General features: G+C 43.5%; 1 protein-coding gene across 22 annotated transcripts in view; it reads right to left on the bottom strand.

The window, feature by feature from the left end:
• The window catches only part of LOC147870567 (uncharacterized), a 33926-nt gene extending 14522 nt beyond the window's left edge, over window positions 1–19404 (bottom strand). For 4 of the 22 annotated variants that reach the window (XR_015533338.1, XR_015533340.1, XR_015533339.1 and 1 more), the window contains exons 1-13: window positions 19032–19341; window positions 18203–18892; window positions 16942–17159; window positions 14312–16498; window positions 13475–14164; window positions 12214–12431; window positions 10858–11771; window positions 8748–9437; window positions 7487–7704; window positions 4856–7043; window positions 4019–4708; window positions 2758–2975; window positions 1402–2315 (exon numbers count right to left, since the gene is read on the bottom strand). Coding sequence is in view for 7 of the 22 variants with exons in the window: in XM_087342224.1 (XP_087198350.1) it covers window positions 18800–18892; window positions 19032–19253 (315 nt within the window). In the remaining 15 variants the exon portion in view is untranslated. The other 18 variants (XR_015533337.1, XR_015533334.1, XR_015533336.1 and 15 more) reach the window with 18 other exon arrangements.
• Between the last annotated feature and the right edge of the window lie 28 nt (window positions 19405–19432).

The following is a 19432-nucleotide window of genomic DNA, read 5'->3' as shown; positions in this document are numbered from 1 at the left end:
CAGAAATAAACATCCGCATTGAGAGACCAGTATTAATTCTTACTACGAAGGCACTCTACACCACATTAATAACCTACTGGCAACTAATCCGGCCTTTCGTGCAACCAAAATATTTCCCACCTTACGTACTTCACACAGGAGAAAGATGACAAACATCAGTTCAAATAAACTTGCAAGCATTGGATATATAAGAGAGTAAAGCTGCACTCGACTGGCCATGCATCCTACCATCACGCCGTCCGAAGTAAACCACAACAGCAGAGGAGCTGCGCCATTTTCTCGCACGCAGGGACGGCAACGTCTGAAAAACAGCGAGAACACATCCCGCCACCGGCGGTGCATGTGGGATATTCAATAACCAATATGTGCGCATCCTGACGAACTGTGCTGTCATCTACCGACAATACACCTGAGGTACATGCCCGTCCGCGAACACTACACGGCACTGCCGAACCAAATGCTGACTGAAATACCACTCCAAACACTGTAAAATTATGAAGACCTCAAACTTTATTCCGTGAATACCATTAGTGACACATCTTCTCCTTTAAAAGGACAGGAAGTAAAGAAAAAAATTAAGGCGAAACGAGCTACCAACTTCGCCTATAAGAAACCAACTACCAATCACTTCCATAACCTCAAAAATCATAAAGTAATTTATGGATCCAACCACACCCAATAAACTACAGCTCAATCAACTTAGCACTATGATACAAGTAGCCCACAATTTGCATCTACATCGCCTACATCCTAGGGCACATTTGTCACATAACCTGTCGGTCGCCGTTATGTTACTGCTCAGATTGATACCAGACACAACTCTTGAATACCTGCACGTCTACCTATAAATCACCCAGTGAAATCGTCCACGTCCTTTCCAACACGAACTTATCCTCGTCACATTTCATGTTGGCACTCAAGACATCACGCAAATTCAGCACCGACATTCTCCCTGCGCGATAATTTCTCACAAGTAATTTTGCAGAAGGGCGAAAACGTCTCGCGAGCTGAGTCATTTGAAAAGTACGACCAACATCACCTATAAGACACCAACTAATAAACATTTCCATAACCTAAATATCTTCCATCATTTATGAAAACAGGTGGGATTTCGTAAACTACAGCTCAATGAACGAAGCACTATAAACGATTATTGCATATGTCGCCACTACACAGCCCCCCTGCCACCAGGTTGTACTTCACGAGCATCTATAACACACCCAACGACCCAGCCCACTGGTGACCGTACTTCAACAACACCAACTTCCCTTCGTCAGACTTCATTTTGGCACATGCAGCAATCAACACTTAATACACTACCAACAAAATTAATGCCGGCAATATTCGCTGAAAACCACTTGCAGAAAAACACACACAATCCATAAAACTCATTGCACTTACCTGACTTACAAAAAGCAATCTCATCACTGGCAAGTCACACTTTTCGATCATAGGACAACTGCTATTGCGCATCTCCCGTTAACGACTGTTTGGAAACTCCCTCTCGGTGATGATCACTAAGTATTCCCGTTACCTCCCGCTTTGACATCTCTTTACAGATTTACATGAAGAAAATACAAACTAAGTAATGCGTGGTGGTCAGCACACTTTTAAAGCCCTCCTGGGTCAGAGAACGGACACCCACTATTATCAAGACTGTCCGGTATAGCTATGCCAGAGATCTTCATCACCGCACTTCCTAAACGAGTGAAACTGCAGAGCCCCCCCCATCTGCTTCCGAACAGATTCACAATGACTGACGTTTTGAAGATCTTCCTGTGGCATTAGCTTGAACTGAGAATGTGAACTGGGATGAAGCAGATAAAACGAAATAACACATTCTTTCCAGGAAGAGGAATCACATCTTTGGTGACAAGCTGCGGCCAAAGCCAAGAGCACCTGCAACTTACAGCCTGTCACACAGGACAAACTCTCTCTCATTCCGAGATGTGTTGGCCACCACACTATGAAGCAGACTCTTATCAACGCAATGTGATTGCGGCCGACATTTCTACTATTTTACTACACTCCGTAGAACACCCCACACACATAACTAGACATCCACACCTTACACGTTCACATGATTCATATCTAAGTTGCTATCACACTTGCAACACAATTACCACAACAGAGCAAGCCCCTGTCAATGGGTTAAATAACAGAAAACTCCACCACCTCTCCAGAGGCACACAAAATTTACACGCTGCATTCAGTCCTCTTCTCCATGTACGCACTCAGCAACAGGACGGCCAACCATCGGGGACACAAGCGGTCTTCTCTCGGATGTCAGTCTGTCTAGTGTTGGTGCACCACTCCTGCAATATACCAGGAAAGGTGTAAGATACACAAGAAATCTAGAATCTCAAGGGGCCACTTTCACAGACATTGGAGGCAAAGTCGTCTGAAATGGAACAATCTCATGCCAACTTATTTTATCTAATGGGTGCCTCCTGCTTATTCAAATATTTAATCTGAAATGGGGGCGGGGGGGAATGCCGTTCATAGACATACAGGGGATTAGACACGTAAGAACAAACATCCAACATGCAGTCAGCCTCTGTCAGAGCATTACCGTTGCTTGGCAGAAAAAGTATTCCTCTTCCAACTTGGTACATATTCCGAATATTCATCCAGTTAATATTCTTTGTGATATGAAGTCAGAAGACAGTGTCCTACTTCTTGTACTGGTGCCTCTTATGAACAGACAGACACACACACTCACTCACTCACATCCAGTTATTGTAGCTCTATACATACGCTGCACTTTGTGAGCCAATTAATATGCTCTCTCTTTGAGAAATGTTGGTCCAACGCCCTATCTCGTGTCAGGGGCACAACACAGAGGTTTTACTCGCCAGTAACAGGTCATCTAACTGCGGCCAATATCGTTCTGGTTCTTCACCCCAGCCTTGTCAAACAGAACACCCAGAGGGAACTGAAGCAGGTAACTTCATGATGACGGCATGGCCGGTGTCCTAGAACATTAATGAAAATACATACTTCAGTACCCCAACACAGAGCAAGCGAGCGGACATCACGGCGCACGGAACGACAACCATCAACACTGCACAATGCATACGCCCGAAAACGTGAGTACAGAAGGGATGTGGACTGCCTGCAGGAATATGCCGGGGCACCAACAATGTCGGCGTGAACAACTCTGTAAGCTCCCGAGGAGAGCATTCCACCCTAGGGAATGTTGTGAATGTGCATGTACCTACGTACAGAGGCAAAAGGAGAGGTTACGGTGATGAGAAATTAATCGCGGAAGTTGAAACAAACAATTTCCTTGGCTAACAAGTTGACAACACCTCAGATTGGAAGAAGCACACTGAGTATATTATTCCCTAATTAAGCTCTGCGTGCCTTGCCATCAGAACAGTCATACCACCCATGACAATAGATGCTATAAAGCTAGTTTACTTTGCTTATTTCCACTCTGTGGTGTCTTATGGATTAATATTTTGGGGGAATTCAACAGACAGTAATAAGGCTTTTTACATGCAAAAGAAAATAATCACAACGATGGCAGTTGTCAAAAGCAGCTTACCTTGTAGAGAATTATTTCGTAAATTTAATATACTTCCACTTGCAAGCGAATTTATACTCTGCTTGCTATCATTTGTGGTGGAAAAGTTGGATAATTTTAAAAGAAATACAGATGTACATAATTTAATTACAAGATGTAAACCCTGCTAAATGTCAAAGAGGAGTGTACTTTACACGTGTCAAGTTATTTAATAATCACCAACCAACAATTAAAACTCTATATTGTGATATAAATGTATTCAAGCCTGCACTGAAATTAGCTTTCATACTTGAATTGCAAAATCTGAAGGTTATGTACATTCATATGTGAAACACGTTCTTGTAATTGTGTCAAAAGTACCGAGGTTTACGTATATTGAATGAAGTCCTGAAGTTTATGTTTATTGTATGAAATGACTTGTACTGCATCCTTTGGATTACTCCTAAGAAGGATCTATGGAATGCAAACAAACTCTACTCTCTAACATACCTGAATAATGCAATTCCTTATCCAAGTAACAAACACTCCAGGTGCTTCGTTCTGTCTCGTTCTTCACATCTCCAACTCCAAAAAAGCTGCTTCCCCATCACGCACACAACTGATCTTCTGAAACACTGATATTCAGACAAATTGGTCCTCCATGTCTTCGTTGATGCCAGTAAACACACACTACAGCACTACTCAGCACATCCCCTGATCTCAAACTCCTCTTTGAGACAGACTAGGCACTCCCACTAAATCTATAACAGTACACCTCCTCGGAAAGCAAGGTATATAATCGCACGAGGGCCTGAGGTCTTCCTTGTGGCATTGTGAGGCATGCTACGAACACCCCATACTTGGTCACTAGGAATCAAAAGTGGGCAACTGTGGTGTGGTGGCCACATAACCAACATTACAACCTGTAACCCTAGCTGCTTACTTCTAGCTTCTTCACTGCGATAAGCTCTTGCACAAATTTAAATCAACAGCTACTGAATTTCCACATGCAAGTCACAAAAACAGAGGCTGCCACCACGAGTCTGTGGGTCATCCCAACCGCATCGACTGATGAATTGTGTCCATCATGCACAGTGGTCACGTCAGCTACCGGAGCAAAGTCTTGCTACCTCCGTAGTAATGATGGATTCGAAACTGCATAACGGCTGAAGTATCCCATATGCTTGCATTCACGCCCACCTGAAACAAAACCATGTACAGAAATAAACATCCGCATTGAGAGACCAGTATTAATTCTTACTACGAAGGCACTCTACACCACATTAATAACCTACTGGCAACTAATCCGGCCTTTCGTGCAACCAAAATATTTCCCACCTTACGTACTTCACACAGGAGAAAGATGACAAACATCAGTTCAAATAAACTTGCAAGCATTGGATATATAAGAGAGTAAAGCTGCACTCGACTGGCCATGCATCCTACCATCACGCCGTCCGAAGTAAACCACAACAGCAGAGGAGCTGCGCCATTTTCTCGCACGCAGGGACGGCAACGTCTGAAAAACAGCGAGAACACATCCCGCCACCGGCGGTGCATGTGGGATATTCAATAACCAATATGTGCGCATCCTGACGAACTGTGCTGTCATCTACCGACAATACACCTGAGGTACATGCCCGTCCGCGAACACTACACGGCACTGCCGAACCAAATGCTGACTGAAATACCACTCCAAACACTGTAAAATTATGAAGACCTCAAACTTTATTCCGTGAATACCATTAGTGACACATCTTCTCCTTTAAAAGGACAGGAAGTAAAGAAAAAAATTAAGGCGAAACGAGCTACCAACTTCGCCTATAAGAAACCAACTACCAATCACTTCCATAACCTCAAAAATCATAAAGTAATTTATGGATCCAACCACACCCAATAAACTACAGCTCAATCAACTTAGCACTATGATACAAGTAGCCCACAATTTGCATCTACATCGCCTACATCCTAGGGCACATTTGTCACATAACCTGTCGGTCGCCGTTATGTTACTGCTCAGATTGATACCAGACACAACTCTTGAATACCTGCACGTCTACCTATAAATCACCCAGTGAAATCGTCCACGTCCTTTCCAAACACGAACTTATCCTCGTCACATTTCATGTTGGCACTCAAGACATCACGCAAATTCAGCACCGACATTCTCCCTGCGCGATAATTTCTCACAAGTAATTTTGAAGAAGGGCGAAAACGTCTCGCGAGCTGAGTCATTTGAAAAGTACGACCAACATCACCTATAAGACACCAACTAATAAAACATTTCCATAACCTAAATATCTTCCATCATTTATGAAAACAGGTGGGATTTCGTAAACTACAGCTCAATGAACGAAGCACTATAAACGATTATTGCATATGTCGCCACTACACAGCCCCCCTGCCACCAGGTTGTACTTCACGAGCATCTATAACACACCCAACGACCCAGCCCACTGGTGACCGTACTTCAACAACACCAACTTCCCTTCGTCAGACTTCATTTTGGCACATGCAGCAATCAACACTTAATACACTACCAACAAAATTAATGCCGGCAATATTCGCTGAAAACCACTTGCAGAAAAACACACACAATCCATAAAACTCATTGCACTTACCTGACTTTCAAAAAGCAATCTCATCACTGGCAAGTCACACTTTTCGATCATAGGACAACTGCTATTGCGCATCTCCCGTTAACGACTGTTTGGAAACTCCCTCTCGGTGATGATCACTAAGTATTCCCGTTACCTCCCGCTTTGACATCTCTTTACAGATTTACATGAAGAAAATACAAACTAAGTAATGCGTGGTGGTCAGCACACTTTTAAAGCCCTCCTGGGTCAGAGAACGGACACCCACTATTATCAAGACTGTCCGGTATAGCTATGCCAGAGATCTTCATCACCGCACTTCCTAAACGAGTGAAACTGCAGAGCCCCCCCCATCTGCTTCCGAACAGATTCACAATGACTGACGTTTTGAAGATCTTCCTGTGGCATTAGCTTGAACTGAGAATGTGAACTGGGATGAAGCAGATAAAACGAAATAACACATTCTTTCCAGGAAGAGGAATCACATCTTTGGTGACAAGCTGCGGCCAAAGCCAAGAGCACCTGCAACTTACAGCCTGTCACACAGGACAAACTCTCTCTCATTCCGAGATGTGTTGGCCACCACACTATGAAGCAGACTCTTATCAACGCAATGTGATTGCGGCCGACATTTCTACTATTTTACTACACTCCGTAGAACACCCCACACACATAACTAGACATCCACACCTTACACGTTCACATGATTCATATCTAAGTTGCTATCACACTTGCAACACAATTACCACAACAGAGCAAGCCCCTGTCAATGGGTTAAATAACAGAAAACTCCACCACCTCTCCAGAGGCACACAAAATTTACACGCTGCATTCAGTCCTCTTCTCCATGTACGCACTCAGCAACAGGACGGCCAACCATCGGGGACACAAGCGGTCTTCTCTCGGATGTCAGTCTGTCTAGTGTTGGTGCACCACTCCTGCAATATACCAGGAAAGGTGTAAGATACACAAGAAATCTAGAATCTCAAGGGGCCACTTTCACAGACATTGGAGGCAAAGTCGTCTGAAATGGAACAATCTCATGCCAACTTATTTTATCTAATGGGTGCCTCCTGCTTATTCAAATATTTAATCTGAAATGGGGGCGGGGGGGGAATGCCGTTCATAGACATACAGGGGATTAGACACGTAAGAACAAACATCCAACATGCAGTCAGCCTCTGTCAGAGCATTACCGTTGCTTGGCAGAAAAAGTATTCCTCTTCCAACTTGGTACATATTCCGAATATTCATCCAGTTAATATTCTTTGTGATATGAAGTCAGAAGACAGTGTCCTACTTCTTGTACTGGTGCCTCTTATGAACAGACAGACACACACACTCACTCACTCACATCCAGTTATTGTAGCTCTATACATACGCTGCACTTTGTGAGCCAATTAATATGCTCTCTCTTTGAGAAATGTTGGTCCAACGCCCTATCTCGTGTCAGGGGCACAACACAGAGGTTTTACTCGCCAGTAACAGGTCATCTAACTGCGGCCAATATCGTTCTGGTTCTTCACCCCAGCCTTGTCAAACAGAACACCCAGAGGGAACTGAAGCAGGTAACTTCATGATGACGGCATGGCCGGTGTCCTAGAACATTAATGAAAATACATACTTCAGTACCCCAACACAGAGCAAGCGAGCGGACATCACGGCGCACGGAACGACAACCATCAACACTGCACAATGCATACGCCCGAAAACGTGAGTACAGAAGGGATGTGGACTGCCTGCAGGAATATGCCGGGGCACCAACAATGTCGGCGTGAACAACTCTGTAAGCTCCCGAGGAGAGCATTCCACCCTAGGGAATGTTGTGAATGTGCATGTACCTACGTACAGAGGCAAAAGGAGAGGTTACGGTGATGAGAAATTAATCGCGGAAGTTGAAACAAACAATTTCCTTGGCTAACAAGTTGACAACACCTCAGATTGGAAGAAGCACACTGAGTATATTATTCCCTAATTAAGCTCTGCGTGCCTTGCCATCAGAACAGTCATACCACCCATGACAATAGATGCTATAAAGCTAGTTTACTTTGCTTATTTCCACTCTGTGGTGTCTTATGGATTAATATTTTGGGGGAATTCAACAGACAGTAATAAGGCTTTTTACATGCAAAAGAAAATAATCACAACGATGGCAGTTGTCAAAAGCAGCTTACCTTGTAGAGAATTATTTCGTAAATTTAATATACTTCCACTTGCAAGCGAATTTATACTCTGCTTGCTATCATTTGTGGTGGAAAAGTTGGATAATTTTAAAAGAAATACAGATGTACATAATTTAATTACAAGATGTAAACCCTGCTAAATGTCAAAGAGGAGTGTACTTTACACGTGTCAAGTTATTTAATAATCACCAACCAACAATTAAAACTCTATATTGTGATATAAATGTATTCAAGCCTGCACTGAAATTAGCTTTCATACTTGAATTGCAAAATCTGAAGGTTATGTACATTCATATGTGAAACACGTTCTTGTAATTGTGTCAAAAGTACCGAGGTTTACGTATATTGAATGAAGTCCTGAAGTTTATGTTTATTGTATGAAATGACTTGTACTGCATCCTTTGGATTACTCCTAAGAAGGATCTATGGAATGCAAACAAACTCTACTCTCTAACATACCTGAATAATGCAATTCCTTATCAAAGTCACAAACACTCCAGGTGCTTCGTTCTGTCTCGTTCTTCACATCTCCAACTCCAAAAAAGCTGCTTCCCCATCACGCACACAACTGATCTTCTGAAACACTGATATTCAGACAAATTGGTCCTCCATGTCTTCGTTGATGCCAGTAAACACACACTACAGCACTACTCAGCACATCCCCTGATCTCAAACTCCTCTTTGAGACAGACTAGGCACTCCCACTAAATCTATAACAGTACACCTCCTCGGAAAGCAAGGTATATAATCGCACGAGGGCCTGAGGTCTTCCTTGTGGCATTGTGAGGCATGCTACGAACACCCCATACTTGGTCACTAGGAATCAAAAGTGGGCAACTGTGGTGTGGTGGCCACATAACCAACATTACAACCTGTAACCCTAGCTGCTTACTTCTAGCTTCTTCACTGCGATAAGCTCTTGCACAAATTTAAATCAACAGCTACTGAATTTCCACATGCAAGTCACAAAAACAGAGGCTGCCACCACGAGTCTGTGGGTCATCCCAACCGCATCGACTGATGAATTGTGTCCATCATGCACAGTGGTCACGTCAGCTACCGGAGCAAAGTCTTGCTACCTCCGTAGTAATGATGGATTCGAAACTGCATAACGGCTGAAGTATCCCATATGCTTGCATTCACGCCCACCTGAAACAAAACCATGTACAGAAATAAACATCCGCATTGAGAGACCAGTATTAATTCTTACTACGAAGGCACTCTACACCACATTAATAACCTACTGGCAACTAATCCGGCCTTTCGTGCAAACCAAAATATTTCCCACCTTACGTACTTCACACAGGAGAAAGATGACAAACATCAGTTCAAATAAACTTGCAAGCATTGGATATATAAGAGAGTAAAGCTGCACTCGACTGGCCATGCATCCTACCATCACGCCGTCCGAAGTAAACCACAACAGCAGAGGAGCTGCGCCATTTTCTCGCACGCAGGGACGGCAACGTCTGAAAAACAGCGAGAACACATCCCGCCACCGGCGGTGCATGTGGGATATTCAATAACCAATATGTGCGCATCCTGACGAACTGTGCTGTCATCTACCGACAATACACCTGAGGTACATGCCCGTCCGCGAACACTACACGGCACTGCCGAACCAAATGCTGACTGAAATACCACTCCAAACACTGTAAAATTATGAAGACCTCAAACTTTATTCCGTGAATACCATTAGTGACAAATCTTCTCCATTAAAAGGACAGGAAGTAAAGAAAAAAATTAAGGCGAAACGAGCTACCAACTTCGCCTATAAGAAACCAACTACCAATCACTTCCATAACCTCAAAAATCATAAAGTAATTTATGGATCCAACCACACCCAATAAACTACAGCTCAATCAACTTAGCACTATGAAACAAGTAGCCCACAATTTGCATCTACATCGCCTACATCCTAGGGCACATTTGTCACATAACCTGTCGGTCGCCGTTATGTTACTGCTCAGATTGATACCAGACACAACTCTTGAATACCTGCACGTCTACCTATAAATCACCCAGTGAAATCGTCCACGTCCTTTCCAACACGAACTTATCCTCGTCACATTTCATGTTGGCACTCAAGACATCACGCAAATTCAGCACCGACATTCTCCCTGCGCGATAATTTCTCACAAGTAATTTTGCAGAAGGGCGAAAACGTCTCGCGAGCTGAGTCATTTGAAAAGTACGACCAACATCACCTATAAGACACCAACTAATAAACATTTCCATAACCTAAATATCTTCCATCATTTATGAAAACAGGTGGGATTTCGTAAACTACAGCTCAATGAACGAAGCACTATAAACGATTATTGCATATGTCGCCACTACACAGCCCCTCTGCCACCAGGTTGTACTTCACGAGCATCTATAACACACCCAACGACCCAGCCCACTGGTGACCGTACTTCAACAACACCAACTTCCCTTCGTCAGACTTCATTTTGGCACATGCAGCAATCAACACTTAATACACTACCAACAAAATTAATGCCGGCAATATTCGCTGAAAACCACTTGCAGAAAAACACACACAATCCATAAAACTCATTGCACTTACCTGACTTACAAAAAGCAATCTCATCACTGGCAAGTCACACTTTTCGATCATAGGACAACTGCTATTGCGCATCTCCCGTTAACGACTGTTTGGAAACTCCCTCTCGGTGATGATCACTAAGTATTCCCGTTACCTCCCGCTTTGACATCTCTTTACAGATTTACATGAAGAAAATACAAACTAAGTAATGCGTGGTGGTCAGCACACTTTTAAAGCCCTCCTGGGTCAGAGAACGGACACCCACTATTATCAAGACTGTCCGGTATAGCTATGCCAGAGATCTTCATCACCGCACTTCCTAAACGAGTGAAACTGCAGAGCCCCCCCCATCTGCTTCCGAACAGATTCACAATGACTGACGTTTTGAAGATCTTCCTGTGGCATTAGCTTGAACTGAGAATGTGAACTGGGATGAAGCAGATAAAACGAAATAACACATTCTTTCCAGGAAGAGGAATCACATCTTTGGTGACAAGCTGCGGCCAAAGCCAAGAGCACCTGCAACTTACAGCCTGTCACACAGGACAAACTCTCTCTCATTCCGAGATGTGTTGGCCACCACACTATGAAGCAGACTCTTATCAACGCAATGTGATTGCGGCCGACATTTCTACTATTTTACTACACTCCGTAGAACACCCCACACACATAACTAGACATCCACACCTTACACGTTCACATGATTCATATCTAAGTTGCTATCACACTTGCAACACAATTACCACAACAGAGCAAGCCCCTGTCAATGGGTTAAATAACAGAAAACTCCACCACCTCTCCAGAGGCACACAAAATTTACACGCTGCATTCAGTCCTCTTCTCCATGTACGCACTCAGCAACAGGACGGCCAACCATCGGGGACACAAGCGGTCTTCTCTCGGATGTCAGTCTGTCTAGTGTTGGTGCACCACTCCTGCAATATACCAGGAAAGGTGTAAGATACACAAGAAATCTAGAATCTCAAGGGGCCACTTTCACAGACATTGGAGGCAAAGTCGTCTGAAATGGAACAATCTCATGCCAACTTATTTTATCTAATGGGTGCCTCCTGCTTATTCAAATATTTAATCTGAAATGGGGGCGGGGGGGAATGCCGTTCATAGACATACAGGGGATTAGACACGTAAGAACAAACATCCAACATGCAGTCAGCCTCTGTCAGAGCATTACCGTTGCTTGGCAGAAAAAGTATTCCTCTTCCAACTTGGTACATATTCCGAATATTCATCCAGTTAATATTCTTTGTGATATGAAGTCAGAAGACAGTGTCCTACTTCTTGTACTGGTGCCTCTTATGAACAGACAGACACACACACTCACTCACTCACATCCAGTTATTGTAGCTCTATACATACGCTGCACTTTGTGAGCCAATTAATATGCTCTCTCTTTGAGAAATGTTGGTCCAACGCCCTATCTCGTGTCAGGGGCACAACACAGAGGTTTTACTCGCCAGTAACAGGTCATCTAACTGCGGCCAATATCGTTCTGGTTCTTCACCCCAGCCTTGTCAAACAGAACACCCAGAGGGAACTGAAGCAGGTAACTTCATGATGACGGCATGGCCGGTGTCCTAGAACATTAATGAAAATACATACTTCAGTACCCCAACACAGAGCAAGCGAGCGGACATCACGGCGCACGGAACGACAACCATCAACACTGCACAATGCATACGCCCGAAAACGTGAGTACAGAAGGGATGTGGACTGCCTGCAGGAATATGCCGGGGCACCAACAATGTCGGCGTGAACAACTCTGTAAGCTCCCGAGGAGAGCATTCCACCCTAGGGAATGTTGTGAATGTGCATGTACCTACGTACAGAGGCAAAAGGAGAGGTTACGGTGATGAGAAATTAATCGCGGAAGTTGAAACAAACAATTTCCTTGGCTAACAAGTTGACAACACCTCAGATTGGAAGAAGCACACTGAGTATATTATTCCCTAATTAAGCTCTGCGTGCCTTGCCATCAGAACAGTCATACCACCCATGACAATAGATGCTATAAAGCTAGTTTACTTTGCTTATTTCCACTCTGTGGTGTCTTATGGATTAATATTTTGGGGGAATTCAACAGACAGTAATAAGGCTTTTTACATGCAAAAGAAAATAATCACAACGATGGCAGTTGTCAAAAGCAGCTTACCTTGTAGAGAATTATTTCGTAAATTTAATATACTTCCACTTGCAAGCGAATTTATACTCTGCTTGCTATCATTTGTGGTGGAAAAGTTGGATAATTTTAAAAGAAATACAGATGTACATAATTTAATTACAAGATGTAAACCCTGCTAAATGTCAAAGAGGAGTGTACTTTACACGTGTCAAGTTATTTAATAATCACCAACCAACAATTAAAACTCTATATTGTGATATAAATGTATTCAAGCCTGCACTGAAATTAGCTTTCATACTTGAATTGCAAAATCTGAAGGTTATGTACATTCATATGTGAAACACGTTCTTGTAATTGTGTCAAAAGTACCGAGGTTTACGTATATTGAATGAAGTCCTGAAGTTTATGTTTATTGTATGAAATGACTTGTACTGCATCCTTTGGATTACTCCTAAGAAGGATCTATGGAATGCAAACAAACTCTACTCTCTAACATACCTGAATAATGCAATTCCTTATCCAAGTAACAAACACTCCAGGTGCTTCGTTCTGTCTCGTTCTTCACATCTCCAACTCCAAAAAAGCTGCTTCCCCATCACGCACACAACTGATCTTCTGAAACACTGATATTCAGACAAATTGGTCCTCCATGTCTTCGTTGATGCCAGTAAACACACACTACAGCACTACTCAGCACATCCCCTGATCTCAAACTCCTCTTTGAGACAGACTAGGCACTCCCACTAAATCTATAACAGTACACCTCCTCGGAAAGCAAGGTATATAATCGCACGAGGGCCTGAGGTCTTCCTTGTGGCATTGTGAGGCATGCTACGAACACCCCATACTTGGTCACTAGGAATCAAAAGTGGGCAACTGTGGTGTGGTGGCCACATAACCAACATTACAACCTGTAACCCTAGCTGCTTACTTCTAGCTTCTTCACTGCGATAAGCTCTTGCACAAATTTAAATCAACAGCTACTGAATTTCCACATGCAAGTCACAAAAACAGAGGCTGCCACCACGAGTCTGTGGGTCATCCCAACCGCATCGACTGATGAATTGTGTCCATCATGCACAGTGGTCACGTCAGCTACCGGAGCAAAGTCTTGCTACCTCCGTAGTAATGATGGATTCGAAACTGCATAACGGCTGAAGTATCCCATATGCTTGCATTCACGCCCACCTGAAACAAAACCATGTACAGAAATAAACATCCGCATTGAGAGACCAGTATTAATTCTTACTACGAAGGCACTCTACACCACATTAATAACCTACTGGCAACTAATCCGGCCTTTCGTGCAACCAAAATATTTCCCACCTTACGTACTTCACACAGGAGAAAGATGACAAACATCAGTTCAAATAAACTTGCAAGCATTGGATATATAAGAGAGTAAAGCTGCACTCGACTGGCCATGCATCCTACCATCACGCCGTCCGAAGTAAACCACAACAGCAGAGGAGCTGCGCCATTTTCTCGCACGCAGGGACGGCAACGTCTGAAAAACAGCGAGAACACATCCCGCCACCGGCGGTGCATGTGGGATATTCAATAACCAATATGTGCGCATCCTGACGAACTGTGCTGTCATCTACCGACAATACACCTGAGGTACATGCCCGTCCGCGAACACTACACGGCACTGCCGAACCAAATGCTGACTGAAATACCACTCCAAACACTGTAAAATTATGAAGACCTCAAACTTTATTCCGTGAATACCATTAGTGACACATCTTCTCCTTTAAAAGGACAGGAAGTAAAGAAAAAAATTAAGGCGAAACGAGCTACCAACTTCGCCTATAAGAAACCAACTACCAATCACTTCCATAACCTCAAAAATCATAAAGTAATTTATGGATCCAACCACACCCAATAAACTACAGCTCAATCAACTTAGCACTATGAAACAAGTAGCCCACAATTTGCATCTACATCGCCTACATCCTAGGGCACATTTGTCACATAACCTGTCGGTCGCCGTTATGTTACTGCTCAGATTGATACCAGACACAACTCTTGAATACCTGCACGTCTACCTATAAATCACCCAGTGAAATCGTCCACGTCCTTTCCAACACGAACTTATCCTCGTCACATTTCATGTTGGCACTCAAGACATCACGCAAATTCAGCACCGACATTCTCCCTGCGCGATAATTTCTCACAAGTAATTTTGAAGAAGGGCGAAAACGTCTCGCGAGCTGAGTCATTTGAAAAGTACGACCAACATCACCTATAAGACACCAACTAATAAAACATTTCCATAACCTAAATATCTTCCATCATTTATGAAAACAGGTGGGATTTCGTAAACTACAGCTCAATGAACGAAGCACTATAAACGATTATTGCATATGTCGCCACTACACAGCCCCCCTGCCACCAGGTTGTACTTCACGAGCATCTATAACACACCCAACGACCCAGCCCACTGGTGACCGTACTTCAACAACACCAACTTCCCTTCGTCAGACTTCATTTTGGCACATGCAGCAATCAACACTTAATACACTACCAACAAAATTAATGCCGGCAATATTCGCTGAAAACCACTTGCAGAAAAACACACACAATCCATAAAACTCATTGCACTTACCTGACTTTCAAAAAGCAATCTCATCACTGGCAAGTCACACTTTTCGATCATAGGACAACTGCTATTGCGCATCTCCCGTTAACGACTGTTTGGAAACTCCCTCTCGGTGATGATCACTAAGTATTCCCGTTACCTCCCGCTTTGACATCTCTTTACAGATTTACATGAAGAAAATACAAACTAAGTAATGCGTGGTGGTCAGCACACTTTTAAAGCCCTCCTGGGTCAGAGAACGGACACCCACTATTATCAAGACTGTCCGGTATAGCTATGCCAGAGATCTTCATCACCGCACTTCCTAAACGAGTGAAACTGCAGAGCCCCCCCCATCTGCTTCCGAACAGATTCACAATGACTGACGTTTTGAAGATCTTCCTGTGGCATTAGCTTGAACTGAGAATGTGAACTGGGATGAAGCAGATAAAACGAAATAACACATTCTTTCCAGGAAGAGGAATCACATCTTTGGTGACAAGCTGCGGCCAAAGCCAAGAGCACCTGCAACTTACAGCCTGTCACACAGGACAAACTCTCTCTCATTCCGAGATGTGTTGGCCACCACACTATGAAGCAGACTCTTATCAACGCAATGTGATTGCGGCCGACATTTCTACTATTTTACTACACTCCGTAGAACACCCCACACACATAACTAGACATCCACACCTTACACGTTCACATGATTCATATCTAAGTTGCTATCACACTTGCAACACAATTACCACAACAGAGCAAGCCCCTGTCAATGGGTTAAATAACAGAAAACTCCACCACCTCTCCAGAGGCACACAAAATTTACACGCTGCATTCAGTCCTCTTCTCCATGTACGCACTCAGCAACAGGACGGCCAACCATCGGGGACACAAGCGGTCTTCTCTCGGATGTCAGTCTGTCTAGTGTTGGTGCACCACTCCTGCAATATACCAGGAAAGGTGTAAGATACACAAGAAATCTAGAATCTCAAGGGGCCACTTTCACAGACATTGGAGGCAAAGTCGTCTGAAATGGAACAATCTCATGCCAACTTATTTTATCTAATGGGTGCCTCCTGCTTATTCAAATATTTAATCTGAAATGGGGGCGGGGGGGGAATGCCGTTCATAGACATACAGGGGATTAGACACGTAAGAACAAACATCCAACATGCAGTCAGCCTCTGTCAGAGCATTACCGTTGCTTGGCAGAAAAAGTATTCCTCTTCCAACTTGGTACATATTCCGAATATTCATCCAGTTAATATTCTTTGTGATATGAAGTCAGAAGACAGTGTCCTACTTCTTGTACTGGTGCCTCTTATGAACAGACAGACACACACACTCACTCACTCACATCCAGTTATTGTAGCTCTATACATACGCTGCACTTTGTGAGCCAATTAATATGCTCTCTCTTTGAGAAATGTTGGTCCAACGCCCTATCTCGTGTCAGGGGCACAACACAGAGGTTTTACTCGCCAGTAACAGGTCATCTAACTGCGGCCAATATCGTTCTGGTTCTTCACCCCAGCCTTGTCAAACAGAACACCCAGAGGGAACTGAAGCAGGTAACTTCATGATGACGGCATGGCCGGTGTCCTAGAACATTAATGAAAATACATACTTCAGTACCCCAACACAGAGCAAGCGAGCGGACATCACGGCGCACGGAACGACAACCATCAACACTGCACAATGCATACGCCCGAAAACGTGAGTACAGAAGGGATGTGGACTGCCTGCAGGAATATGCCGGGGCACCAACAATGTCGGCGTGAACAACTCTGTAAGCTCCCGAGGAGAGCATTCCACCCTAGGGAATGTTGTGAATGTGCATGTACCTACGTACAGAGGCAAAAGGAGAGGTTACGGTGATGAGAAATTAATCGCGGAAGTTGAAACAAACAATTTCCTTGGCTAACAAGTTGACAACACCTCAGATTGGAAGAAGCACACTGAGTATATTATTCCCTAATTAAGCTCTGCGTGCCTTGCCATCAGAACAGTCATACCACCCATGACAATAGATGCTATAAAGCTAGTTTACTTTGCTTATTTCCACTCTGTGGTGTCTTATGGATTAATATTTTGGGGGAATTCAACAGACAGTAATAAGGCTTTTTACATGCAAAAGAAAATAATCACAACGATGGCAGTTGTCAAAAGCAGCTTACCTTGTAGAGAATTATTTCGTAAATTTAATATACTTCCACTTGCAAGCGAATTTATACTCTGCTTGCTATCATTTGTGGTGGAAAAGTTGGATAATTTTAAAAGAAATACAGATGTACATAATTTAATTACAAGATGTAAACCCTGCTAAATGTCAAAGAGGAGTGTACTTTACACGTGTCAAGTTATTTAATAATCACCAACCAACAATTAAAACTCTATATTGTGATATAAATGTATTCAAGCCTGCACTGAAATTAGCTTTCATACTTGAATTGCAAAATCTGAAGGTTATGTACATTCATATGTGAAACACGTTCTTGTAATTGTGTCAAAAGTACCGAGGTTTACGTATATTGAATGAAGTCCTGAAGTTTATGTTTATTGTATGAAATGACTTGTACTGCATCCTTTGGATTACTCCTAAGAAGGATCTATGGAATGCAAACAAACTCTACTCTCTAACATACCTGAATAATGCAATTCCTTATCCAAGTAACAAACACTCCAGGTGCTTCGTTCTGTCTCGTTCTTCACATCTCCAACTCCAAAAAAGCTGCTTCCCCATCACGCACACAACTGATCTTCTGAAACACTGATATTCAGACAAATTGGTCCTCCATGTCTTCGTTGATGCCAGTAAACACACACTACAGCACTACTCAGCACATCCCCTGATCTCAAACTCCTCTTTGAGACAGACTAGGCACTCCCACTAAATCTATAACAGTACACCTCCTCGGAAAGCAAGGTATATAATCGCACGAGGGCCTGAGGTCTTCCTTGTGGCATTGTGAGGCATGCTACGAACACCCCATACTTGGTCACTAGGAATCAAAAGTGGGCAACTGTGGTGTGGTGGCCACATAACCAACATTACAACCTGTAACCCTAGCTGCTTACTTCTAGCTTCTTCACTGCGATAAGCTCTTGCACAAATTTAAATCAACAGCTACTGAATTTCCACATGCAAGTCACAAAAACAGAGGCTGCCACCACGAGTCTGTGGGTCATCCCAACCGCATCGACTGATGAATTGTGTCCATCATGCACAGTGGTCACGTCAGCTACCGGAGCAAAGTCTTGCTACCTCCGTAGTAATGATGGATTCCAAACTGCATAACGGCTGAAGTATCCCATATGCTTGCATTCACGCCCACCTGAAACAAAACCATGTACAGAAATAAACATCCGCATTGAGAGACCAGTATTAATTCTTACTACGAAGGCACTCTACACCACATTAATAACCTACTGGCAACTAATCCGGCCTTTCGTGCAAACCAAAATATTTCCCACCTTACGTACTTCACACAGGAGAAAGATGACAAACATCAGTTCAAATAAACTTGCAAGCATTGGATATATAAGAGAGTAAAGCTGCACTCGACTGGCCATGCATCCTACCATCACGCCGTCCGAAGTAAACCACAACAGCAGAGGAGCTGCGCCATTTTCTCGCACGCAGGGACGGCAACGTCTGAAAAACAGCGAGAACACATCCCGCCACCGGCGGTGCATGTGGGATATTCAATAACCAATATGTGCGCATCCTGACGAACTGTGCTGTCATCTACCGACAATACACCTGAGGTACATGCCCGTCCGCGAACACTACACGGCACTGCCGAACCAAATGCTGACTGAAATACCACTCCAAACACTGTAAAATTATGAAGACCTCAAACTTTATTCCGTGA

The sequence above is a fragment of the Zootermopsis nevadensis genome, unplaced genomic scaffold (genome assembly GCF_977971745.1).
Source record: "Zootermopsis nevadensis isolate Lab colony 2312 unplaced genomic scaffold, Znev_1.0 Znev_ptg000242l, whole genome shotgun sequence".
Lineage (NCBI taxonomy): Eukaryota > Metazoa > Arthropoda > Insecta > Blattodea > Termopsidae > Zootermopsis > Zootermopsis nevadensis.
The sequence above is the reverse complement of the archived record's forward strand: the minus strand, read 5'-3'. Positions and strand labels throughout refer to the sequence as shown.